This window comes from Prionailurus viverrinus, chromosome D2, assembly GCF_022837055.1.
Source record: "Prionailurus viverrinus isolate Anna chromosome D2, UM_Priviv_1.0, whole genome shotgun sequence".
Lineage (NCBI taxonomy): Eukaryota > Metazoa > Chordata > Mammalia > Carnivora > Felidae > Prionailurus > Prionailurus viverrinus.
Window position 1 is genome coordinate 58,783,641 of NC_062571.1, and position 27,413 is coordinate 58,811,053.

At 43.7% G+C, this 27,413-nt stretch overlaps 1 protein-coding gene across 1 annotated transcript; it reads right to left on the reverse strand.

The window, feature by feature from the left end:
• Positions 1–1,584: 1,584 nt before the first annotated feature.
• Positions 1,585–27,413, reverse strand: GOT1 (glutamic-oxaloacetic transaminase 1). Its single transcript, XM_047825979.1, has 9 exons — positions 27,195–27,413; positions 17,417–17,598; positions 10,661–10,784; positions 9,855–9,967; positions 9,511–9,615; positions 7,569–7,719; positions 7,317–7,482; positions 6,423–6,565; positions 1,585–2,388 (listed from the first exon to the last, which is right to left on the reverse strand). Exons 1-9 carry the CDS (start codon positions 27,310–27,312, stop codon positions 2,249–2,251), a joined length of 1,242 nt encoding a protein of 413 aa, XP_047681935.1. The 5' UTR covers positions 27,313–27,413; the 3' UTR covers positions 1,585–2,248.

The following is a 27,413-nucleotide window of genomic DNA, read 5'->3' on the forward strand; positions in this document are numbered from 1 at the left end:
CTTCACAGGGCACACCTGCAGAAGAGGCCCTGAGAAGCCCTACCGCAAAACCTATGGAACTCACTAAGCCCAGCTTTTCCCAAACTTTAACACAAAACCCTTTTTCGGGTGAGCATGGGGACAATGGAACACACTGAGAGAAACACTAGCCTATATGCCAGGGTAGAATGAGAGCCAAATTCCCATTGATTGGGGCTTTCTTTTATGCAAAAAATATTTCAGCATTTTCATAGGGACGTTCTGGTTTAAAGAAGTGTTTTTAACCAGTTTTTGCACTAGTGTCTTCCCCCAAGAGAAAAATTGAATTTAAATTCTCCCTAACAAGAGAAATGAAATACTAAGAACTAAGACTTTGTGGGGTAGGACTGTGCTTTGGAGGGCCACACACCATTTTACTCTCAGACTTCTTTTGCTCCCTTGAGGTACTATACCCTGTTGAGAATTCCTGGATTAAAGCTGTGCTTAGAGAAGATGACAGAAGAGTGACAGCAGGTAGGATTACTGATCCCGGTTTTGTGTCTTCCCTTACAAATGACCAGCATCTTTAAATAGGAAGAACAAACACTGATGAAAAGGAAAATAGGACAGGAGGTAATGAAGAAATGAGTGTGAGGTCATCTCTTCAAATCTGTCCACACCCACCAGACCCAATCACACAGTGTTCTCTGAACGACTGCCTGGGATCCAGCTGGATCCTGAAGGATCTGGAAACCGTATCCTGTACAGAAACACTGAAAAATGGGGGGAGGGAGGAGTTTCATGGAAAAGCAAAAACAAGGAATAACTGCTACTTTCAACTATTTGAAAGGTCCAACCTAAATGCCAATAGACGTGGTGTCCATTGTCTAAAGGAGGGGAGGAGGGGACAGAGGAGCAGGACAGACAAATCAAATTCTGGGTCAAGGTAAAGGTCTTTTTAATTAAGGTGCTCACCAGTAGAATGGGATGCTTCATCAAGTACTGGAAGAATCCATCTCTCACCCAGTCCAGTTGCAAACGAGGAGTCAGGGATGATACAGAAGAGACTTCCACACTGGGGGAGACAGACTGGAGCTGAGAAGACCCCAGTCATAGCCCAGGACTGTAGAATTTTAGAACAACCCAAAGGTATCCCAGAAAAGGGCAGATCCTGTTATAATAAGAGTTATCTTTCAATATTTAAAAACTCCAAGTAGTAGCCCTGTTATTTTAAAACTCAAAGTCTACAAAACTGTCACTTGGAGAGTCACTTGGACTCTCTGGAAAATGTGAACTGTATTTATGTGGCTCTCATTGTTTCAACAGACCAAGAGGTATCCCACCTGCAGTGGGAGGGGCTGTGTTCTAGAATCACCCTGAGTGATGCCAACCCTTCCATGAATCCACGAAGTCCAGTTTCTTAAGTACAGAAGAAGACAGCTGGCCTTTGAAAGACAAGCCCACCAAACTACCAGAGTTGTGGTAGGTGAGGTCACTAAGGGGAGGCATACTTCAAGAATGCAGTTTAGTTTTTTTCTTTACCAACTAGCAAATCCCTCTAGAGCATTCATTTTAAACTATGAGTTACAACCCATTAGTGGATCACAAAATCAATTCCATGGGTCTCAATCAACTTTTATTTCTTTAGTTAGAACACAATAGAATGGAAAACATCAGAACGCACTGCTCCCAGCAAGGGTAAATACTGTTTGCTTAAACTTCTATGTCAGTTAAGTGTGTGTGTGTGTGTGTGTGTGTGTGTGTGTGTGTGTAAGAGAGACGTAAATCTATTTCTTACCTTGATCACCCTAGAGAACTAGAGCTTAGGGCTAGGGACACAACCATGCAGAAAGAGCAGGAGACAGACACTCTGAGTAGAGATGACGAGTTTTAATGACACAGCCAACACTCACAATCACAGCTGGCTCTTCAGACAACTTGATCTTTGGGACAAGACTTTGTGCAGAGTCAAGTGATACACAGAAGCACATGAGCAACAGAGGCAACATTCTGGCTTCTAGTGAGGGGGCAAGATATCTACGTGTCAGGATCAAAGTACCTTTTTATTCTTCGTAAATTAAAACCTTAATATGCTCTGGCCTCCTAAGGGGTTCTAATCCCTGGCCCCCATTTCTTTACAAGGGACATTCTCTTCATGTGGGGCTGCCTCACCAGAGCAGCCTTCCAGCCCTCCGTAGTCTCTATCCATGACACGTACAGCTAGGCTTGCACAGGCAGGGAACACACGTGACAGGACTGCTTTGGTGGTGCTGGTTGGGGAGGTGTTTCTTCACTGGATTTTGGTGACTGCTTCATGAATGGAGGTGGCCACATAATCTAGATTTTTAGTAGTTAAGCCACACATGTTGATCCGACCACTTGGCAGCAGATAGATGTGCTTTTCGTTAACCAGATATTCAACCTGCTTGGCTGTTGAAAACCAAAAGAGATATAATGAGAGTAGTAGGAACCCTCTCAGCCATTGAGGGTCAAAGATTCCACAACAGTTTCAGGTTTCCTTCTTTCCCCCAACACAGAGAAGCAAAATAAAAGGAGCTATTTTGTCCAATTAAAACATAGGGAAGTATGCTGAATTGATTCTGGAAACCACTTATTAGCTAACTTTCTTAGCCCCAGGAAGTTTAATACAGCTCCTCCCGATAGGAATTTTCACCTGGGACTACCTCCCGACCGAAGCTTGCGTGTTACATTCACCAGAACAACCTATTAAAACAACCCTCAGACTTAAGAACATCCCATTGATATGAAACGCTGGTATGAAGTGCTTCTTCTTCCTTAACCTGTATCCCAGCACACAGCAGCAAACTTCCTTTAACATTTCCTTTTCACAGCACATTGTACAGACCCCGTGCTAGAGGGACTGGGCAAATGCTGTGTGCATGAACCAACAGGCTGAAAAACTGGTAAGACGCTTGTGATCTGGCACTTCTCAGGTCCCCTGTTCAAACACACAGGAGGGCTTTCCCGTATTTGTAGAAATGCTTGTGTAGGAAATAGGAAGGAACGGCCTATTCTTCCCCTATGCCACAATCTCTAGAGATTTCTGGTTTATTGCAAAGCCAAGAGACAATTTTATTTGATTTTTCCCTAAATAAATAGCACCCTTAATTAGCACCATTAATTTGAGGGAATGGGATAATTGTTATGGACTGAATATTCATGTCCCTCCAAAACTCATATGTTGAAACCCTAACCCCTAATGTGATAGAATTAGGAGCTGGGGCCTCTGTCAGATAATGAGGTTTGGATGACGCCATGAGGGTAGAGTCCCTGTGTTGGCAGGAATGCCCTTAGAAGAGACAAGCTGGTGCAAGCATGCATGCACACTCTCTCTCTTCCCTTCAGCCCCACACAGCAAGAAGGCAGCCATCTGCAAACTAGGAAGAGAGCCCCCACCATAACTGACCATGCTGGTGTCCCGATCTCAAGCTGCCTGGCCTCCAGCACTGTGAGAAATAAATAAATAGCCTATGCTATTCTGTTATAGCAGCCCCAATGAAGATAGTGATAAAATCATAATAATCACAGGAGCAAACACTATGTGCCAGGCAGTATTCTAAGCACCTTATATTAACTCAGTCAATCTTGATAACCTTATCATTCCCATTGTATAGATGGTACACAGGGAAGTTAAAAGACTTTCCCAAGGTCATATAGCTAGTCAGTGGTAGATCTGGGATGTTAAGGCAGGCCATGTAACTCCCGAGTCTGAGCTCTTAGCCAGGATGCTGAGTTGCCTCTGTATGGAAATGGAAAATCTGGACCCTGTAGTCAGTGCTACTCTGGACCCCTGCAAACAAAGTGACCTTCAGAAGTAGCCTTGACCAGGGGCGCCTGGTCAGTTAAGTGTCTGATTTCAGCTTGGGTCATGATCTCACGGTTTGTGGGTTCGAGCCCTGCACTGGGCTCTGTGCTGACAGCTCAGAGCCTGGAGCCTGGTTCAGATTCAGTGTCTCCCGTTCTCTGCCCCTTCCCCACTCGCACTCTGTCTCTCTCAAGAATAAACATTAAAAAAAAAAAGAAGTAGCATTGACCAGCTTTAACCGTGTGAATTACAGTCACCCAAGAAGATAAAGACTAACCTCAACCACCCACAGAGCCACAGGCACACCACCACCTGTAAAGATGTAGTTATAGGGCTCCAACCTTGGGTTTTTTGTCTATTTATAAGATTTTATTTTTGAGTAATCTCTACATTCAATGTTGGGCTTAAACTCACAACCCCAAGATCAAGAGTTGCACTCTCTTGGGGCACCTGAGTGGCTCAGTCAGTTGGGCATCTGACTTCAGTTCAAGTCATGATCTCATGGTTCGTGAGTTCGAGCCCCACATCAGGCTCTCTGCTGACAGCTCAGAGCCTGGAGCCTGCTTCAGATTCTGTGTCTCCCTCTCTCTCTCTGCCCCTCCCCTACTCACACTCTGTCTCTCTCTCTCCTTCAAAAATAAATAAACATTAAAAAAAAAAACTTAAAAGAGGTGCACACTCGACCAACTGAGCCAGCCAGGCACCCCAACCCTGTTTTCTTTTTTTTAAATAAAGATGAAACCTCTCCACTTTTGTCAGGAAAGGAAGCATCATAACTGAGAAACTAAAGTTATGAACTCTTTCCCTAGAAAAAAGCCAATACACACATACACAATGTTTAAAATATCATTTCAGGGGCTTCAGAGATCTCTTAGAGTACACCACAAATGACAGGCTGCAATCCCCTGTTCTGATGGACAGAATATCATAAAGGAGGCACTGTGGCATGAGCCCTGTAGAACCCAGGTGGTGGTATATGTGGTTCACTGTCACAATTCCTCCAACTGTTCTGTTTTAAAAGTTTTCCTTAATAAAATGTTGGGAGGGGAAAAAATGTTTTTAAACAGAGTAAGTAGTGCCAAGTGCTAAAAATATGACTTACATGTTATGAGCCCCCGTCTATTCTCACTGTTTTCTAATTCATAATAAAACAAATTTCCTACTCTGGAGAGTGGGGTAATATATACATCTTATGGGGAGACACACCCACCTTCTGAGCCTTTAGAATACTGCTACTAAATACCACTTCCATTATACCTAATATTTTTTAAAATTGCAAAGGATGATTTTACTAAGTGAACTAATGCCCCATTCCAGAATCAGGAGGACACCTATGGCTAACTAAGACATCCCTTTACTTTTTGGGTAGTCTCATTCTCCCCCAAAGTATTTCCGGAGGTCTACCATATACAGTACCATCTTTCTTGTTTATATTTCCTTTGGCTTTTTCTGAGCCCATTTCACACAGGCACTCTGAAGGCCCTGGTTTACAGTGCTTCCTAGCACCTCTGATGTCCCACTCGCTACCCAAGTCAGGCATACAACTGTCCCCAGAGCCACTCAGACACAAGCTCCACACACAGTGGGGAGCCACATCTGTACCATATGACCCGTGGCTTGGCTGGCAGGGGTTCCGTAATCACATATTAAATGAATGAATCCTCTATCATCAGAAGGGACAGCCAATGGCTGATATGCCCTACTGACCGCTGACCAAGATCACACATAGCTGCCCGCTAGACTTCCAATCGGCTCTCAACTCCAGCTACCAACCTAAGTTCTTATTTGTGAAATGGAGAGAGAACTTTGTAACCTCTTTTTTGAGGGTAATGCTTGGAGACTAGGAAAGACTTGTTAAGAAATCAGGTCCCTGGGGCGCCTGGGTGGCGCAGTCAGTTAAGCGTCCGACTTCAGCTCAGGTCACGATCTCACGCTCCGTGAGTTCGAGCCCCGCGTCGCGCTCTGGGCTGATGGCTCAGAGCCTGGAGCCTGCTTCCGATTCTGTGGCTCCCTCTCTCTCTGCCCCTCCCCCATTCGTGCTCTGTCTCTCTCAGTCTCAAAAATAAATAAACATTAAAAAAAAAAAAATTAGGGGCGCCTGGGTGGCGCAGTCGGTTAAGCGTCCGACTTCAGCCAGGTTACGATCTCGCGGTCCGTGAGTTCGAGCCCCGCGTCAGGCTCTGGGCTGATGGCTTGGAGCCTGGAGCCTGTTTCCGATTCTGTGTCTCCCTCTCTCTCTCTGCCCCTCCCCCGTTCATGCTCTGTCTCTCTCTGTCCCAAAAATAAATTAAAAACGTTGAAAAAAAAAATTTAAAAAAAAAAAAAAAATTAAAAAAAAAAGAAATCAGGTCCCTGAATAATCATGTATGATATTTATACTTAGGATTAAAGAAAAACCAAAAGGTACCCAAGCATTTATGAGAGACCTTTCATAAAGCAAGTCTCCAAGCTATAAATCCTGTTACTTCCCAGTCCACAAAAATGAAACTAACTTAGTTATGGCTCTGCAGATGAGTGGGACACACTGAGAAAACCTAACTTGTTCTGGCCCACAGTTTTATGGCTGACCAAATAGGTAAAGGGGCCAAACCCAACAATGAGAGGAGGGAGCATTCCAGGTAGCTGGGGGGACACTTACGGTTCAAGCCGGTGAAGCTGAACATTCCAATTTGCTCAGTGATGTGGTTCCAGGTTCCTGGAGTCTTGAGGGCTTCTAAGCGTGCCCTGAGTTCAGATCTCATGGTCAGAATCCGGTCAGCCATTGTCTTCACATTACCTGTCCTGAGTGGACAGCAGTATAAATATCAGTCCAGACAAGACAGATGGCACACAGAAACACATACGTTTAAAAAATATAATTTAATCTATAAACTGCAGATGAAATCACGACCTGGCTATGACAGTACGTGGAGGCCTAGATGGGTAGATAAACCCACAGATAAAGACCACAGAGAGACTTACCAGGCAGAAGGAAATAACTGAGCTTCTGATGGGAATTTAGCACTAGTCATGGGTATAGTGGCTGTGATACCGCTCATGTTTTAACCCAGAATTCACCTAGGGACTGACCCAGACAGGCTAATGTATTTTATCAGGCCTAATTAAGTAGACTGTAGATAGCTACCACATAAAAATTGTTTCAAAATAAGGCAAAATATATGCAAACTAGATACAAATGAAGAGTCCCCAAGTTGTCCCACTAACTTGCAGTTGGATATTCTAGACTATCAGGAATTCCTTCCTGTGTTTCCCAACTTTTAGGGGGGAAGCCTGGGTGGTGGGAGAATGGAGAAAACGCCCCATTCACTCAGTGCTTCCTCCTATGTTCCTGGTTCTGTGTTATTCACGTGTGTTGTATTACGCTCGTGTGAGCAGGTGCCAGCCTTATTCTACAGAAATATCTGTGACTCAAAGAGTTCAAAGTAATTTTGTCCTGCCTCTGCCAAAATAAAAGGAAGAGATGGTTAAATGTGATGGGACAATTACTGTCCTATGTTCCCACAACTCACCCATCAGGCTTTGCGCCCCTTACCATTCTTTAAAGAGCTCAGGGTTAGAGAGGGTACAGGCCACAATTCGCGCTCCCTGAGCAGGGGGATTGGACCAAGTAATTCGCACTATCTTCTCCATCTGGGAAAGGACCCGCAGGATGCTGTCAGGTTCTTTTGCAACCACGGTCAGATTGCCCACTCGCTCATCTAAAGGGAGGGATGAGAGTCAGCTTGGGAGCTGTGATGGGGGTGGGGTGGGGCGGGACAGGGCTGTAACTCAGGAGAGCACTCACTGTAGAGCCCGAAGTTCTTGGAAAAGGACTGAGCACAGAAGAGCTCAAATCCTTCAGACACAAAATAGCGAACAGCCCAGGCGTCTTTCTCAAGGTCTCCAGATGCAAAGCCCTGATAGGCTGAGTCAAAGAAGGGGAACAGAAACCGGCGCTGTGAGGAAGGAAAGTGAGTCAGGCCAGGAGATCCTTCTGGAACCAACCTCAGACACCAGCCTTCCTTCCCCAGCTGGTGCCTGCACAAAATTTCTAACACTACCCATTTCTCCTATCTCTCCCCTTTCTGCATTCAACCGCCACTTACATCTGTTCCTCTGTTCAGCTAAATACCAGTATGCAGTTGGATATTCTAGACTATCAAGCTAACAATAAGTCTAACAATTTCAGTAAACCTTATTCTTTTAAAGTACACTCTCCTAGAGTATCATGATGCTGCTTTGCCAAACAGGGCTTATTTGTGAGGTGTGGACGTAGTGTCCCATGTTGGTGGAGGATTCTTTCCTCAGAATTCCCGGTGTGATAAGCTTAGTCAGCTTGGTCTCCCCAGGGGTCCCTGACAACCCCAGCCCTCGTCTACTGGGCACTGAAGACAAAGCAGACCGTGTAGTCCCTACTCTCATCCCTCCAACCTCCTCAAAGAACTCCCCACAACTGAACTGGCCCCTCCTACTATGCTTATTGTCTGAGAGGACACCACTTCTATGCCCCCAACTGTCCACGCCAGAGGCCAGGGTGCATCCTCCACTCCTACCCCAGCAGCTCATCCCTCACATCCAATCACATCCCGATTCCCATCACCCCCATCTCCTGGGGGCTTGAGAATCCTTTCAGGTCTGCCCCTGCCACTGACTTCATTCAGATCCCCAACAGCTCCCATCTGGATCATGACAACGGCCTCCTAACTGCTCTCTCAGCCTGACTAACCTTGCCTCCCTTGGATCCACTCCCTGCTATGTAGCCTGAAGACAACGCAAATCTGCTCACAACACAGCATGACATAAATGTTCTCCAGTGGCTCCCCACTGCCCTCCAAATAAAGTCCAATGGCTCAGCACAGGATCTTGCCCCCATTTACCTTTAACTCACTTGCAACCCCTTAGAACTCTTGCTGTACTGAGACTTATTCTCAGTTCCTTAAATGGGCCATGACTTCTACCTTGGGCTTTGACCACACTCCTCCCTCTGTAGGGAACATTCCTTCCCTGCCAGCCCCCACCTGTCCTCATCCTTCAAGTCTCAACATGGCTTCTTCTGCCACTACTGCCTTATACACACACACACACACACACACACACACACACCCCAAAGTCTGGGCTACGTGCCTCTACATAACCCCATCAACACTGCTGTCCCACAGTATTTGGCTGTCTGCCCAAACAGGCTGTATGCTCTTTGAGAGCAGAGATGGTCTCTGCTGTGCTCACTACTATATCCTCCAGATGCCTGCTGCATAGCAGTTTCTCAATGAGTATTCTTTAAACACATTAATTAAGAATATATACCCTTTGAGATAGAAATTCCAATCTAGAAAGTCATCCCAAAGAAATAATAACAAGGAGTCTTATACACAACTGTTCAGAAGAACAAGAAACCTGAGATCTAAATGTCCATGAATTGATTTAATCAATCCCTAATGGCACATAGCCATGCATGGAAAATGGCGCTATAAAACATTCCATGGCACATAAAGGAATCCAAATGAAAGACAAAGTATGTTACAAAACAGCATAAAGAAAATGACCCCATCTTTGTGAAATAAATATATTTACATGTGTAACATATTAACAATGGCTTTCTTTGGGTAATAGGATTTACAGTTAATATTTATCTTCTTCTTTGGGCTTTTCTCCATTTTCCAAACTCTTCTGTGAACAGATATTGCTTTTGAATACATAAAATAATAATACATACTATGTTTCAAGAGATGCTCTGGAAAGGCAGTTACCTTCATAACGGCGGCGATCTGCTTCCACTGCTCCGGAGTTGGGTCAGTCCCAGTTGGGTTGTGTGCACAGGCATGGAGGACAAAGATGGAGAACTCGGGGGCATTCTGAGGGGAAGGAAGCTATGTCAGCTGCCACACTAGCAGGAATATGGTGGGGGTGCTGTCAGAGTCAGTGGCACACTGGGCAAGGGGCAGCATATTTCTTCCTTATGTGCTAACTCAGAAACCACCATCTGGTTTGGGTAGGATGTTTCAGACTCTCTCCCTTATCAACTGATCCAAAGACCTTTCCCTGCTCCTCCTCACACCATGGGGGTCTGTTTACTTTTCATCTAATCGCCCACCTCCAGATCATTCAGGAAACCCTGGAGATCGAGTCCTCTCTTCGCTGCGTCCCAATAGTGATAGGACCGAATGTCTTTAAATCCAGCGGCAGAAAATACACCATTATGATTCTCTGTAAGCAAAGGGGTAAAAAGTTAAATGCTTTACAAATACAGAAGCTTAATTGGAAAGGACACAAGTCAGCTTCCAGGGCCCTCACAGGTTCAACATTCCCTGGGCAACATCGAGGTAAGGAGTTAAGAAGAATGAGGGGCGCCTGGGGACTCAGTCAGTTTAAGCCTCCCACTTTAGCTCAGGTCATGATCTCACGGTTTGTGGGTTCGAGCCCCCCGCATCGGGCTCTGTGCTGACAGCTCAGAGCCTGGAGCCTGCTTTGGATTCTGTGTCTCCCTTTCTCTCTGCCCCTCACCTGCTTGCACTTTTTCTCTCTCTCTCAAAAATAAACAAACATTAAAAAAAAGACTTAGAAAAATGATTGTAACTAAGAACAAGTTCAACTGGTCAGTCATGCTAAATTTATATCCTACACCACAATGGGACTTCCTGTGTCTACATTTTATACCTCCTCTGGGAAATTTCAACATACGCTAAAACACAAGTCTACCAAGAAACTTGAGAATGAGTCTTGCTATTCTGAACTGGAGCATCAGGTTACTCATGTACTGCCATAATCCACTGCTCGAGCCATCCACAAATGTCAGTTGATCCAGGCTGGGTTACATCTTCTGCATAAGCGGTGACATTCATGAGGGTAATCCCCCCCGGGCTCCTCTGTTTCTCCTCTCACTACAGCTAAAGGACTCACCCCAGGTTGGTGAGGACACGTAGACGGGCGTGTCCTTGTTGTTTGTTCCATTGTACCATCGTGCTAGGAACTCAGCTCCGATTCGAAGTGCACCTGTCCCCCCCAAAGACTGGACACCTCCCACCTGAAAGAGAAGCAAGGTCACTGGTTGATAATAGTGAAGTCAGATGATTATTAGGAAACAACGAGCACTTGTTATTAGTACCAAGGAGCACTTACTTTGTGCCTGATCTGTGCTAAGCCCTTTAAATGTATTATCTTATCAAAACCTCACAACTATATTTGCCCATGTTTACAAATGAGGAAACTGAGGCTACGGGAAGTGAAGCACTTTGCTCGGTTACCAGCCTCTCAAGACAACTTTCCTTAACTTCCTTGCATCTTAAAATGACCCCACATGGGCAATAATAGAGTCCTATGTTGTCCCATTTACAAAATACCTTCACACACATTCTTGTTCAATCCTTGCACAACTCTATGAAGTAAGCTATAGATCCCCAACTCATACATGAGGAAATCGATGCAGAGAAGGGGTCTCTCAAAGGGCTGTGCGGCTGTGAGAGGCAGAGCTGGGAATGATTCCAGGCCTTCTTGCTTCAGATCTATTCACCTGCCCTGCTTCTGCTGTTCTGCCTACATGCCTTCCGTTCCGCCCTCTCACAATTCTTAGTAGGCTTTGGCATGACTCAGTAGAGAAATGTCATAAATTGCTCAATGTGTCTAAAGGATTAAGGAGAAAGAAAAAGATCACCTGAGAAAATCTATCTAAATAAAAGGAAGGGCACAGCAATCTAACAACACTGGCAACCTCTGGGGAGGGGCCTGGGACGGGGGAATAGTGATCAAGGGGACTTTGTTTGGCCTAATGTGTAAGTGATTTTCTAAAAAAAGGAGAACATATTCATGTATTATTTGCAAAATTTTAAAATAATTTTTAAAATATATTTAGATGTCTGGGATTTGCTGTACAATAACTTACCTTTGGCACGGGGGTGGGAGGGTATACAAAATTGACCAAATACAGATCACTGTTGAAGCTCGGTGATGGATACATGGGGTTTTTTCATCACACTGCATTATCTATTTATGTAAATATCTGGAATTTTCCACAATAGAAAGGTTAAAAAAATCTCCCTAGACAAAGTAGAAAAGCTCCTGAAATCTTCTTTAAAACAGTAACAAAACTTTGATGCTAAAAGATAACAAAGGAAAAAAAAACAGAAAAAAGGGAGACCAAACTCATTCATGAACACTGATACTCACTTTCCAGAGTGAGTATCACTCTGGAAATCACTTTTCATTAATGAACAGCATGAACCCAACAGTACACTAAAAAACACCCCCTTTCTCAAGTGACAGTCATCCCATGAATGCAAGATTGTTAAGAGATATAAAATGTGTCATGCCACTAAGGTACAGAAAACCCAAATGATCTTCATGACAGATAAGAAAATCATAGACATCCCTGATTTTGATGCTCAGTAAAACAGGAAATAATGGATACTTCTCGAAAGTAACAGGAAAAATTCATTCAGCCATGATGAATAAGTCAGCTTTTTGATGAACAATGAGTCATTAGCAGAAATCCTCTTTGAGCCAGGAACGAGGCAGTGATACCAATTATCACCACTTGTTATTATTCCCCAGTGTTCTATTTGTATTCAGAGGTCTGAGCATCTGTGAAAGAATATGGTCTGAAATGTGAAACAGAAGCCAAGTGGACGTTCAAGCAAACGAGGAAGTGAGCATGGTTGTGCGCTGTAGGAACGCAAGGGCAGTGGACTGGGTGAAAACGGTCAGTGCCGGTCAGATGGGGCACACCAACTTCTCTGTTCTCCACAGTGATCCCCACTGAGCACCAGGCCCCTCCCATTACTTTATAAAGGTTTTGCGGGCTGCCTGGGTGGCTAAGTCGGTTAGACGGTTAGTCAGTGATGTTAAGCCATATGTGCATTTATTTTTCATGGACCTGGCATGAGCTAAGTTGAATGTCAACTTTATTCATTATCTCACATTTCAAACACCTAGGCAATTCTGGAATGTTGACACTTTCTATACAGATGAGCAAGGCTTCCCTTGAACCTGGTTTTAAGTTATCATGGGTATGTGACGGGTGTACGTGGACATCAGTGAAAATGTTCTCAGGTGTAATTTTTTATTTCCTTTCTCTCCCACTCCAAGATGCAAATTCATTAACTAAAAGAAGTCAAAAAGCCAGTAGATTAGATTGAAAACATGTTTGGAAGAGATACATCCACTTCACTAACGTGACCTAATCCTTTTATGTAACACTTGACATCAAATTCTCAAGAAATTATCATTCCCTAAAAACATACTGAATACTGGACGGCTTCAGTGAAACACAAACTGTATCAGCAATTAAAAGAAAGAAATTGGGGGCAAACCAATAATGTATCAATTTGGTCATTCTGTGAACTGAATTTTGGCAAACTGTTCTAAAGTCCAGGGAAACCCTACATTTGGGATGAAGGAAACAAGTTCGAAGTTCAAAACGAACCAGGCAACCAACCTGGCGGCTAAACTGGGGTGTCCAGAACTAGAAAAATCCAGTAACATGTGGTGTGAATGATGCCAGTAGGTAATCTGTGATCTTGATTTAGCTACATGGCCTGAAGAAATCCCTGCCAGACTTGACAACATTTGTCTGAGATCACAGTTTGCTGATGTAATGAGGAGCAGGAGAGCTGAGCAGAAGCTGCTTGCAACCAAGGCCATGATGCATGAACCTGGGCACTGCTAGCAGTTCACACAGGTCTCTGGCACAGGGTGCTAAGCATGGGCAAACTGGATGAAGAAGACAACGGTGACAAGATAAGCCACAGTGAAAGCCTAAGCCTCCTAGAGGTGACAGTCAAAGCGAGAAACTGGGATAGCATCACATGGCCTACGAGCCCTCCTACCGATGGTGGCTTGGGAATTCCCAAAGCTGAAACATTACAGTGCTGGAGATGAAAACTGGACATACGGTACAAGGTCTGAAAATAGAAAGCAGTAAGAGGCAGTGACAAGTGTAGAAAATAGGTCTCCTCAAAATGGTTGATGGACCTGGTAACATTGAATCTTGAGAAGAAAAATCTAGGGGAAGACATGATTATTATTTGTTTTCTGGTTTACTCATTCACGCCTCATTTCCTTCAAGTTCTGGCTGAAATGCCATTTCTATTTCTATCATGACCACCCCAGTGAAAACCAATTCTACCCCTACTCCCACCCTCAGCTCTCCTAATGTGCCTCTCCTACTTTCTTTTTACAACATTTATTTTCTTTTAACATACTCTATCATGTTCTTATTTATTATGTTTACAGTTCCTTCTCCCCACATAACAGTAAGCCAGGGCAGAATATTTTGGGTCTTTTGGTCACCGCTGTGCTCCAGCTTCTAGAACAGTGCCTACCCTTAATGGTGACCACTCATCTGTTGACTGAATGAATGAGGGAATTCAAACATCTGAGAATCTCTGATGTGTCAGACTGGGAGCTAAATGCTGAAAATTTACAAGATAAATTAATAAGCCATCATCCCTGCCCTGAGGGAAGTCATGGTCTTGGAGGAGACAGACTTATAAAATTATACATTATAGTAAGCATAATAAGTACAATTATTCCTAAGCTGTGAACAAAGTCCTGTGATAACTCAGCTCTGCCCAAGAAAGCTCAGGACTCAGCATGGAAGTGACCCTTGGCCGGGCCTTGCAGGACTTACAGGTCTGTGGAATGGCAGGGACCCCAAGGGGAATGGGCGGGGGGTGGGGTGTGGGGGTGCTGTGAGTCACTGGAGAACAGGATAAAATATGCCACATGCCAAGTTCAAAGTCTGGATTTGCCCTGTAGATAATGGAAGGGTGTGTGTGTGTTTGTGTGTGTGTGTGTGTGTGTGTGTGTGTGTGTGTGTGTGTGTATGGCAGGGAGCAGGTGACATGATTATCAGCTTTTTTTGCTAAGGAAGATCATCCTAGCTGCACTGTGAAGAATGTAATAGGATAGGGAAGGGACTAGAGACAAGAGGCTATTATAAGAATCCAAATGAGAGAACAGTGGGCTGAAGTTGGGGATGGTGAAGATGTCCAGGGAGAAAGGACAGACTCAGAGCTCAGAACCAGCCAGTACTATGGTGATGCAGATGCCAAGAGAGCATCCCAAACCATCCTCCACACCCCTCAAAAAAAAAAGCCTTCAAATATTTATGGACTGCCATCTAAATTTGTTCTCTGATCAAAAACACAACACAGCATGAACCAGACAAAGAGGGAGGGCCATGTTCCACACGTCTTACAGCATGAAATCAAAACGGGAGCACTGGGCAGAGAAACAAGCATCCACCCGACACAGATATTAAGTGTACAAGAAATGTGCAGTCTCAGAGGAAGAAGGTCCCCAACACAGAAACTCGGTTTTCCTTTGTCAAAAACAGAATTCCATCCATCTATCAACAGCGTCTCACAAGATAACCCCCAGCTGCCAAAGTCCTCCACTCTCAAATTTCATCAGGACTCTCCTCAACGTTCCACTGTCAGTCACCAAATCCACTCATGACTTGCCTGATCACTGACCTGAGTTCCAGGACGTTCACTCAGAGCCTCCCTGCCACCTGATACACAAAAGACTGTGCCTGTGTCCAACCCTCAATTTTCACCCTGCCATTCTGCATATGGAGGCAACTGGGTAACTGCAGGTGGAGAATAAATCAGATGATTCCAAGAATTGGTCCATTCCGTGCACAAAGGCTGCACTACAACACCGGCCCAGGGGAGCAGTAGGGCAGCTGGTTTAAACTACACAATACCTAACTGGACTATTGCAAAAACCTGAGCCTTCCCCATGCAGCCAGGCTTATCTTCTTCAAACACTCTGATTGGGTAACTTCTCTGTTCAAACCTTCAGATGATTTCCCCTGCCCAGGGTGCCAAATCAGCCTGCCCGATCTATGTGACATGTTCCCAGCTCCAATCAGGTAGGTTGGTGTCTCTACAACCTAGACCCACTTACCTCCTATCTCTGTCCTTGCATTCCTTCTACTCCAAAAAAAGGACCCCTCCTTTTTGCTTCCTCTCTACTTTGAGGTTCCCAACCCTGGTTGTAGTCTGGAATCAGCTGGGGAGCTTTTAAAACTATGCCCAAGCAGGGAAGGGAGTTAGGGGTGGATGGGGCAGGGAGTGAAAGGGCAGGGAAGGGTGGTACCCTCTAAGATTCTGACTTAACTGGTCTGGACTGGGGTCCGCCCACCTATATGTATGTAAAATTCCCTAGGTGATGCTAACGTATAGCCAGTGTCCTGGCCTCATTCCCCAAAGTTCAGCTCACATCCCAATTCCATCCATACCACCATCCCTGTCCTCTGAGTCCCTACAACACCGAGAATCTCTACCAAACCACTTCCAGCCACATACAGCCTATTTCGCTATATCTGCTTCCAAATATGTTCTTCTATATATCTCCAGCTATACACAGAATACCTACTAGGAAGCACTTAAATGGGAGAAGATGAAGTCAAGGCTAGAAGAATTAAAGAACATTAGAACTGGCAGGAACTTCAGAAAGCATCTAGACTAGTGGCTCTTGAACTTTTGGGGACACAGACTCCTTTTGAAAGTCCAATAAAAGCAGGGCGCCTGGCTGGCTCGGCTGGTCCACCAGCTGGTCCACCATCATGCCACTCTTGATCTTGGGGGTTGTGAGTTCAAGCCCCACATTGGGCATAGCATAGATATTCCTTAAAAACCTTAAAAAAAATCCAATAAAAGCTAAAACCTTCTCCTCAGAAATACACGTACACACAGAATTCTGCATAAAATTTCAGGGGGTCAGAGACCTCTTAAATGATCCCCTCTATGTAAGTGCTCCTAATGGGATCATGAACCACAAACTAGTCTTTCGTAACATGTAGATGAGATGCCGGGGTCAGAGGGGTAAATGACTTGCCCATGGCCAAAGGGGCAGATTTGGGTCCAGACCCTGATCTCTTCATCATTTCATTAAATTCCCTGACTGCTTCAAACCCAGCAGCTAAAATCTGATCATCTATTGCATAAACAAAACAATCAAAGAAGCCATGCTTGATATACAGCCACACCGTTTGCACTACCAGTCAAGAGACAGTTCAACAGACATAACACCTGACACATTTAACCAAACTGAGTTTTCAACCTCCTCTCTCCTGCGTAGCATCTAAAGAAAATACGGTCTACCCCTAATGACACAGGTTTGAAATGCATGGGTCCACATATACCTGGATTTTTAAAAATAAATACAGTACCGTGTTGTAAATGCATTTTCTCTTCCTTATGATTTTTTTAAGTTTACTTATTTATTTTGAGAGAGAAAGAGAGAGCACAAGTGCATGTGCAAGTCGGGGAGGGGCAGAGAGAGACAGAGAATCCCAAGCAGGCTCTGCACTGTCAGCACAGAGCCGGACTCCAGGCTCAAACTCACAAACTGTGAGATTGTGACCTTAGCCGAAGTCAGAGGCTTAACTGACTGAGCCACCCAGGTGCCCCCTTATGATTTTCTTAATAACATTTTCTTTTCTCTAGCTTACTTTGTTGTAAGAATACAGTATAGAATACATACAACATACATGAGTTGACTTTATGTTATCCATAAGGCTTCTAGTAGACCGTTAAGTTTTGGGGGAGTCAAAAGTTATACAAGGATTTTCGACTCAGTGTGGCATGGAGTCAGCACCCTTAACCCCAACACTGTTCAAGGGTCAACTGTACACCCTCACCCAAAACTCACCCGCTTCTCCTGGAGAGCTGGGCTGTTATCCCCAAGGGCAAGGCGGGACGCACAGGTCCGGAACTCCGCCAGGCCCAGGATCGGCAGGTACTCGTGGTTTAGGCTATTGTCGTTAGCAATCTTCTGCTCCACCTTCCTCACGACTGGCAAAACCCAGGGCTGGCAGTCATCTGTGCGATAAGCTGGAAGACAGGGAAGAGTCAGTAACAGAGGAGGAGTCAGGCTTCGTCCAAGAAAGAGCTAGCCCTGCAAACAGGGAGCACTCCACCATCTTTCAACCAAACAGAACTGTGAGGGAAATTAAAGTTCATTCACTGACTGCCTGCCTGCTTTGGGCCAGCCACTGGGCTATATGCTGGGCAGGCAGGACAGACATAGTTCCTACCCTTATGGAAGGTAGAGTCCTTAAACGCATGACCTCTAAAAGACAGAATGCTGAAACACAACTGGGGCGTCAGAGAGCCTGACTGAGAGAAAGAGTGCACGTGAAAGCACTCTGCACACTAAGCTACATCTTACAGATGCTGTGTCGATACAACTAGCACGCAGAGGTCTGTATAGCCATGGGCCCCGAATCTCCCTCCTTCTGCATCTCCCCAAGAGATTTCCAGAAAGTGCAAGGTGCTACTTCACACGAATGCTGCACCTTCTAACATAAAATGTGGAGAGGGGCATGGCAGAAGGCCCACCTCCTCCTCTTGTCCTGTAAGAACAGAAACGGGACAAGTGGCAAGCAAATGCCCCGGGGCTGAAGATTCCAGCAAATGGTTACACAATCACTCAGCAACCTATTTGATATTTGCACATGTTTTTGTCCTCTCTCCGCCAGGGCTGGCCATTTTCACTGTTCCTCCTACTTCATGTTTCACACGTTTATTGATCTAAATGTATCTATTTCATAATATTTACAGTCTTGCCTACAGCAAATTTCTAAGCACCTCTACACTAAAAGTATTTTTAGTCCAGTTATCCTATCGCTGACTTTTTCCCCACTACTAACGTATGATTATCTTAGGATTATAGCTTTAGAGGGCAGCTGCTGTGGCTTGCACCCAAGCCAACAATCTGCGCAGATTCCTGACAGGGGTCATTTGACTTTGCTGGAATGTTTATGTCTCCAACAGACCCACACTTTGGAAGTGATTTTGGAACTGAAAATTTTATTTTATTTTTTTAAATGTTTATTTTATTTATTTTGAGGGGGGAGGGGCAGAGAGAGACAGAGAGAGAGAGAGAGAGAGAGAGGGAGAGAGAGAGAATCTCAAGCAGGCTCCACGCTCAGCACAGACCCCTACATGGTGCTCGATTGCACAACCATGAGATCATGACCTGAGCCAAAATCAAGAGTTGGACACTAAACCAACTGGTTTAGCCTGGAGCCACCCAGGCGCCCTGAAACTGAAATATTCAGAGTAATTCTGATTGTTTTATCTTGCTCATTTCTGTCCAACATTAATCCCTGACTTTTTTTTTAAATCACTTTTTAGAAAGGTTATTGATACTATTTACCGAACAATACATGTTGACTGTAGAAATTTTCTAAAAACCCAGAAAGCAAATGATAAGCATTATGATTAATATATAATCCTGACACTCAGAGATAGAGTACGGACATTTTGGTGTACAACCCTCTTAAGCTTTATTTTACATTAGTATATTCTTTGATAAAACATGCTTCACACTGTATATAAAATTTTCAACATGCTTTTTTCCACTTAACAAATATGAGTAGTTTCACTGTCATTAACTATTCTTATAATAGGTAATATATTCACATGTCTCCAACCCATCCTTATCCTCCATCTACCTAGTTCCAACTCCTCACCCCCCAATAAATAACAGCTGCATTCTTTTGTATCCTTCCAGAATTTCCCTATAAAACTGCAAGCAAGTACAGCTTATGTTCCCCCTTTTTATATAAAAGGTAACATACAACATACTATACACTGTTTTGTTCCTTGCTTTTTCTACTTAAAGATCTTTTCTTTTTCTGTTTGTACACAAAATGTCTTTGTTCTTTTTTACAGCTGCATAACTGATGCATGTCCCATAATTTGTTTTGCCAGTGTCTTGCTGATGGACATTTGAGTTGTTTCCAATCTTTGGCTATTACAAAACAATACTTCAATGAACAACCTCATATATATGTCATCAAACATGTATGCAAATATATCTGTAGGATGCAGGTTGAAAATGGAAGAAGTGGATAAGAAGTATGTGTATCTGTAGTTTTGACAGATAGATATACCCAAACTAGCCTCCACAGGGATTTTTATCAGTTAACACAGCCTCTACCAGAGTAAATTTTTGCCAGTGTAAGGATGCAAATGGTACCTCAGAGTAGTTTTAATTTGCATTTCTCTTATTATAAATGCAATTGGGCATTTTTCATATTTATGATCCATCTACAACACAATTTGTAACACAATGGCTAGACAACATTCCTTTCCATGATTGATTTATTAAATATTTGTGTTGCTTTTGATTATTTGATATTATAAATACTGTGATAAATGTTCTTGTATCTTCACACATATTCATGAGTGTTCCCTTAGAAAAATGTTTCTAGGGGCGCCTGGGTGGCGCAGTCGGTTAAGCGTCCGACTTCAGCCAGGTCACGATCTCGCGGTCCAGGAGTTCGAGCCCCGCGTCAGGCTCTGGGCTGATGGCTCAGAGCCTGGAGCCTGTTTCCGATTCTGTGTCTCCCTCTCTCTCTGCCCCTCCCCCGTTCATGCTCTGTCTCTCTCTGTCCCAAAAATAAATAAACGTTGAAAAAAAAAATTTTTTTTAAAAAGAAAAGAAAAATGTTTCTAGATGTAAAATTACAGGTCAAAAGCTATACAACAAATAAGCCAAGACTTTATAAGATCATTTTGATTTGGGGTTTGTCTTCTATCAACTAACTCTACCCTCTAGGAATGTGTCATTTGCAGATCTGATAAGCACATCAAACTGGTAATAAGAATGTAGACAGAGCTCAGACTGACACAGCCACTAACCAACCAATAGTCTCTGGGTAGGAGGCTGTAACACTGTCACAATGCTCACATACTATCCCCTGACCCACTAAATTCCCTCCAAACAAGTTAAAAAGCCTATTTTTATCAGGTGGGATTTGGTCTGGTTTTTTTTTTAATTCCTTTTTTTAAACGTTTATTTATTTTGAGAGGGAGAGAGAGAAAGAGTTCGAGTGAGCACGAGCGGGGTAGGGGCAGAGAGACAGAGAGGGAGAGAGAATCCCAAGCAAGCTCCATGCTGTCAGCACAAAGCCCAGCAATGGGCTCAATCTTACAAATGGTGAGATCATGACCTGAGCCGAAATCAAGAGTCTGATGCTTAACTGACTGAGGCACCCAGGTGATCTGGTTTTTTAATTTTTTTTTTAATGTTTATTTATTTTTGGAAGAGAGAGAGAGAGAGAGAGAGAGAGAGAGAGCATGAATGGGGGAGGGGCAGAGAGAGAGGGAGACACAGAATCCGAAGCAGGCTCCAGGCTCTGAGCTGTCAGCACAGAGCCCAATGTGGAGCTCGAACTCATGAACAGTGAGATTATGGTCTGAACCAAAGTCAGACGCTTAACCACTGAGCCACCCAGGTGCCCCTGGTTTTTTAAAGAGATGTCAAAATAACCACTTTTAAGTTAAGAGTTGTTCCTGAAGGGAATCACGCTATCTATAATCACAATGCTACCACTGTCCATCTTATTCTTGGAATTCTTCTTTTGGAATTAGAGAAATCTCATTATTTTGAATATCCTCAATTGGTGCCAAATCTTTGTCCTTTGAAAGCAAATCTGATTGCTGGAAATGATACTTGTAGCAACAGCAAACACACCTTTCACTACACACACAGAAGGGATGCTATTTAGATGTACAAGAGTGTGGGTATTCATAGAAAAACTAGTTCTATTATGCTTCACATCTGTGTTGGGATGCTATATATCTATTACATAATTATGCCATATATATTACATTTATGATAATAATGTTATTTGTAAACCACATATTATAAATAAAATGGGGGGGGGGGTGCCTGGCTGGCTCAGTCAGTGGAGCATGTGATTCTTGATCTCAGAGTTGTGAGTTCAAGCCCCATGTTGAGTGTAGAGATTACTTAAAAATAAAATCCTTTAGGGGCGCCTGGGTGGCGCAGTCGGTTAAGCGTCCGACTTCAGCCAGGTCACGATCTCGCGGTCCGTGAGTTCGAGCCCCGCGTCAGGCTCTGGGCTGATGGTTCGGAGGCTGGAGCCTGTTTCCGATTCTGTGTCTCCCTCTCTCTCTGCCCCTCCCCCGTTCATGCTCTGTCTCTCTCTGTCCCAAAAATAAATTAAAAAATGTTGAAAAAAAAATAAAATCCTTTAAAAAATAACAGTTAAATAAATAAATAAATAAAATAGGAAGATGAAAAGTTGCAGTACTGCTGTTCTTACCCATACTGCATATTCTGTACTACTCTAAAAAATTCTATACATGACTGGAGGCACGGAGGCATCTATATTGGGACAAAAGAGAAACTGGCCAACTGATACCTCCCCTTCCTTCTTCACCACCCAGTTTCTCCCAGGTTCAGTTCCAGATTTATTTCCAATGCTTTGCCTAACTGTCCTAATGAAGCAGAACAGCAGACTGCTCTTGTGATTAGAGCAATGAAGTCAAACATGATTAACAACTATGATTCCTGCTTTCCAGGGGATTTTTATTCCTACTTGGAGCCAGGAGTTTCTCACTCATTCTTTCATTCACTCATTCATTACTCATTACTGAATCTACCAAGAACAAGGCACTGGCTACAAGTAGCTACACAGAAATAGGTAGGATACTGTTTGCCCTCAAGGAAACAGAACATGGAGCCCTTAATTCTCCTGTAAGGAGTCAGGAAAGATTTCACAGAGAATGAAGTCTGAAAGTTGAATACAAGTTTAAAAGGTAGACAATGAAAGGGCATTCTAGTGTAGAGGCAGAGAAGTTTTCCCTTCCATCCTTTTAGGTTCTTTGGTGGTCTAATAATTAAATTGACATAAGACAGGTTAACAGGAGAAAAAAGTTTAATAACCTGTACCTCCTGTATACATGGGAGTTACTCGGTTTTCCCTGTATATCCAGGAAAACTGAGTAACTCCCCAAAATGGCCAAAGCCATCACATTAAATATCACCTTCAGCTAGAGACAAAAAGGGTGGGGAGTCAGTTATGGAAGATGATCATTAAAATACAGTGAACAAGAGTAAGATTGTTACGCAGACTTAAGCCCAGCCCTCTCCACTGGTAAGTTTCTAGATATTTAGAGTCATCTGAGAGGCACTCTTACAAATGGATATTTCCCCTGTAAATGTCTCTTACTAAAGGGCAACTTCTACATGGTTTTCAGAGCTTCTCCTCTGTCTGCAGTTTCTTAAAAATAACCAGCTTAAGCCATACTTCAGTGTGGCAAATTTTGCTCCCCTTCACCAGACTGCGGGAACACCTGTGCAGGGTCCAAGAGGCCTGGACACCTGAGGTTTCTGAGGACGTGCATTTTCATGGTTCGAATATAAGATCCAAGGAGGAATAGCAAGGAGGGGCTAAAAAAGTCTTTGGAGTCTCTTCTGAGTCTCTCCTAAGGAACGTCATTTCAATGGGGAAACCACTGGAAGCATTTAAACAGGGTGATGTTGACAGCTGTACATCAAGGATCTTTTGAGTGACACTGTAGAAAATAAACTGGAAAGGAGAACACAGGCAGACAGTTAAATCAGGAGGCTACTGCAATAATCCAGAAAGGGAAAAATGACATCTTGAATGAAGGTAGTGATGGCAAGGATAAAGAAAAGAGGAGACAGTCATAAGATTTATGAGACAGATAGATAATACAGAACCCAGTGACCAAATAAACTGACATGGGTTCAAGGGAAGGATGGCAAATGACTCAAAAGTCTCTCTAGTCTGGATAAAGACTGGTGGTGATGGGGGGCAGGGAGGGTCAACCAAGATATAAAACATAAGCAGAAAAGAAAAAAAAGAAAAGATTGAAGGGAAGGTAAAAATGACCAGTTGTGTTCCAAACATGCTGAATTTGGTGTGTCTAGCAAACTGTATTAAGTATGGGTCTGGCATTCAGGGAAGAGGTTCTGGATAGAAAGAAAGACTTCACAATTAATAGACATCGACGGTACCTGAGCCATAGTAATAACAAGGACTTACTGAATGCTTAGTACACACAAGGCACTGTCCTAAATGCTTCACCTTTTTTTTTTTAACCCCTGTTTAATTCCTATAAACAACTCACAAAATAGATGTTATGATCTGGAAACTGAGACCAGAAAAGTTGAATAATTTGTCCAAGATCAAAGAATTGTAAGAGCTAGGCTGTCATACTATATTACGCTCATGGATCCATGTACTTTTTTTAAGGACAAGAGATGTCTAGGGAAAGCCCGAAGCAAGCAGGCCCCAGAGCACTGTGTGAGGGGCCTCTGCCAGCAGGCTTCCCAGCCCCAGGCACCCCTCTTTTAGAGGAGGCACCCAAGTTTCAGGGCAGTGCAGCAGTGCTGCTTTCCAGAAGAAAGGAAGAACATGGAGAATGCAATGATCAGACCGCCCCCCTCCTCTCCTCTGAACATCCCCACTTCCCTCACCCACCGCTACCCAAGAGCCCGGGCACATATGCACACCTCTTAAAGCCCTTCTCCATCTAGGCTCCTGGGAAGAGGGCCAGCGAGTACTCAGAAACACCTAATACAGCACATCTATCCAACTGTTTTATGTGAAGATGCTAGAAATCCACATTAAAAACAGCAACAGACCTTAAAATAAGAGCAGTTTATCTGGAACAAAAGGAATCTAAGTTTATGCGATAAACAGACTGAAGCCTATGAAGAAATGTCTTGCTTCAGCTACATCAGGATGGACCTGTGTCTCTTGTGCCCTGAAAGCCACTTGTCTGAAACTTTGACAAGCACTAAAATGATCAACTCAGAGCATATCATACTTACATGTGATGCTCTGCTTTAACTGAAAGGAAATTATGGAAACAGCAAGAAGAATATCTCTGGAGAAACTATCAGCAAGTAGGAACTAGGTGGTAAATTATAGTTGTAGTTTATTTTAAACACATCCAACATCACTAGAACTTGAGCTGGTTAATTCCCACTGAGCTTTATCTTAACATGGGGGGGGGGGGGGGGAGAAAGTACCTTCCCCAAAGTCAGTGATTAATTACATTTCCTTCACAAAAGATATACTTGGTGATGTGTATAACTACAGACAGGACATACAAAAGATGAAGGAGACCCTCACCTGAGCCCCTGCCATCCACACACACAAAAAAACAAAACAACAACAACAAAAACTGGTCAAGGTGATCATAAAAAGAAAAATAATATTTATATCACACTTTTCACTTATATATCACATTTCATACATAATTATTCATTTCATCCTCAGTCAACTGATGAGGCCAGTAACATCATTATCTTACATATAATATGTTAGTGAATCTTAGAGTACAATTTTAGAGAGAGGTCATTCCATCCCTGCTCCTCATTTAACAGACTGAGTCCTAGGATGTTTAACTAGCCCTCCCAAGGTCACGTCACTAAACTGCAGGGCTGACCTGTATGCAAAGCACCTGCCACTACAGTGCACTGGCAGCCTCTGGACCACCTGAAGGACCCAAAATAGAGGACAGTTCCCTTACTGATGGCCATATGACTTGGGGCAAACTGCTTCATCCATCTCAGCTTCAACTTCCTTAGGTCTAAAACAACCCTCAGAGTCGTTGTAAGCATTAAATGCAGGGACGCCTGGGTGGCTCAGTCGGTTAAGCTTCCGACTCTTGATCAAGAGTTTGAGCCCCGCATCAGGCTCTGCTCTGACAGTGCAGAGCCTGCTTGGGATTCTCTCTCTCTATGTCTCTGCCCCTCCCCAACTTGAGCACGCTCTCTCGCTCTCTCTCAAAAATAAATAAATAAACTTTTTAAAAAGATTAAATGCATAAATCAGTTGTTCATGGTAAGGAGGTAAAGTTCCTGGGTTCCTGGAAACCATGAAAAAGGCACTGTCACAGGTGAAGTGACCACCTGAACTACAAACCATACTTCTGAGCCAATCATTTCTGGTCTGGGCTGGCAGGGCACTTTTTCTCTGCATGAGCAGTTTATTTCTTAAGGGATGTCAGAAATGATTTCATTTTGCAGTTCTTAAGCTGAAAAATTTATTCAACATCTTCTATGCAACCTAAGAGCTGCCAAAACAACAATAATAGTAACAAAAGTAACAGAAATGCCAAAACGACTAATACTTACATAACTCCTACTTATTTGCCAGCCACTATTCTAAGTACTTTAAATGTATTTAACTCTCACAAAAATTCCGTAAGATAGTTTGAAGGTAACTGAGTCAAAAAATTTTAAAAGATGTATTTAAATCAACATCAACGTATATATCTGGCCCTAAATAAGTACTTGAAGGTTTTAAATTGGATTTAAATTAAGAGCTTGAATACTGCCCGATTCCAATTCAATTCAAGGCATTCTTTCAATATTTCTCCCACTCAGCTGCCTGTTGAAAACATCACTTTCTCTCCATGAGTTAAACTACCTACTATTTACTTTTTAAAAAATGCTTTATTACGGAAAATTTCAAACATATACAGAAGTTGCAAGAATAATATGATGGATGTTCCATTTACCCATTACCTAGCTTCAACAAATCATACTTTTTAATGGCTTTTTTCTCACTCCTCTCCCATGCTCCTTGGTAAAGACTTTTTTTTAACAGGTCCTATGTACACTCACTGTGGGAAGCCTGATTCTGAACCTCCTTCTCGCCACCCTTGATTTTCTCTTTCCAAAATTTGTAGTCCTCTAAGTGTGTTCCTTAGCACAGAACATCATACTCATTTTCTTCAACGTGGCTGGCCTTTGTATGTGGTCGAGTGTCTGTGAGGCTTCAAACGTTCAAATGACAATGACAGAAACAACAAATTCACCAAAGGTTGGAGTTATTCTAAGGCACTCCGGTCTAAAACCTTTTCTTGCAGAAGGGGAAACTGAGGCCCATGTTCTGAGCTGTCAAAGGTCCAAGAAATACAAACAAGAAATGAGGACAAGAATGTGGGAAAAGCGAGCTCCTACCTCCACACTCTTTCCACTCCTTCCCACCATCTCTACCCATTCCTACCACATCTGTGAAGGCCAGAATATTCTTCCCAGATCCTCCCAGGCAGCATTAACCTGTCTCAGAAATATTCTAAATTTCTATTATATCACATCTTGACTTTAACATCCTTGAGGCCAAAACCAACCCTCAGTCTCCTCTCCTCGCCCCCACAAGGCTTGGTAAAGTACTGATTGTTACCTGGTAGTCACTCAAATATTTATTGACCCAGACCAGAGCTCCCTAAGGCTTAGAGTTCTCCCTCATCCATTCCCCAGCAGCCAGAACTTCGAGCCTATCAGGCTTCCTAGCTTCCTCCCTCTCCTTCCAATCTCTGGGCACCCCATTTACTAACAGGCGAAAGGATGCGGTATAAAGAACATAGAACGAGGAATCGTAAAAACTGGGTTTGTGTCCTGGCTGCTACACCTGTACTGTGGACCTTGGGCACATCTCCTTTTCCCAGAGACTCCATATACTCATCTGTAAAACGGGCAGGTTGAAAAAGCTTCGTAGATCTTGCCTTCTCTCCGGGGATCCCCCCTGAGGCCATGCTGGGCCTCAGCCTGTCCCACTCCCCGCGGCGCGGATTAGGTCCGCTCCACTCCCCAGGATGCTCCTACTCCCTAAGCACAGCATCTTTACCTCCCACTCCCAGGTTGACCTTGCGGGGGTCCGGATCCTCCCGGAAATCGGCAGTGAGCTTAAAGACAAGGACCGGCTGCGCCTGCGGAACCTCGGCGAACACAGAAGGAGGCGCCATTGCAGAAGAACTGGAGACAACAGAGAGTTTCCAGTCTACTTTCCAGAGCCACCGGTCCGGTCTAGCCCGGGCGACTGGAGGAGACTTTCACCTTCACCCAG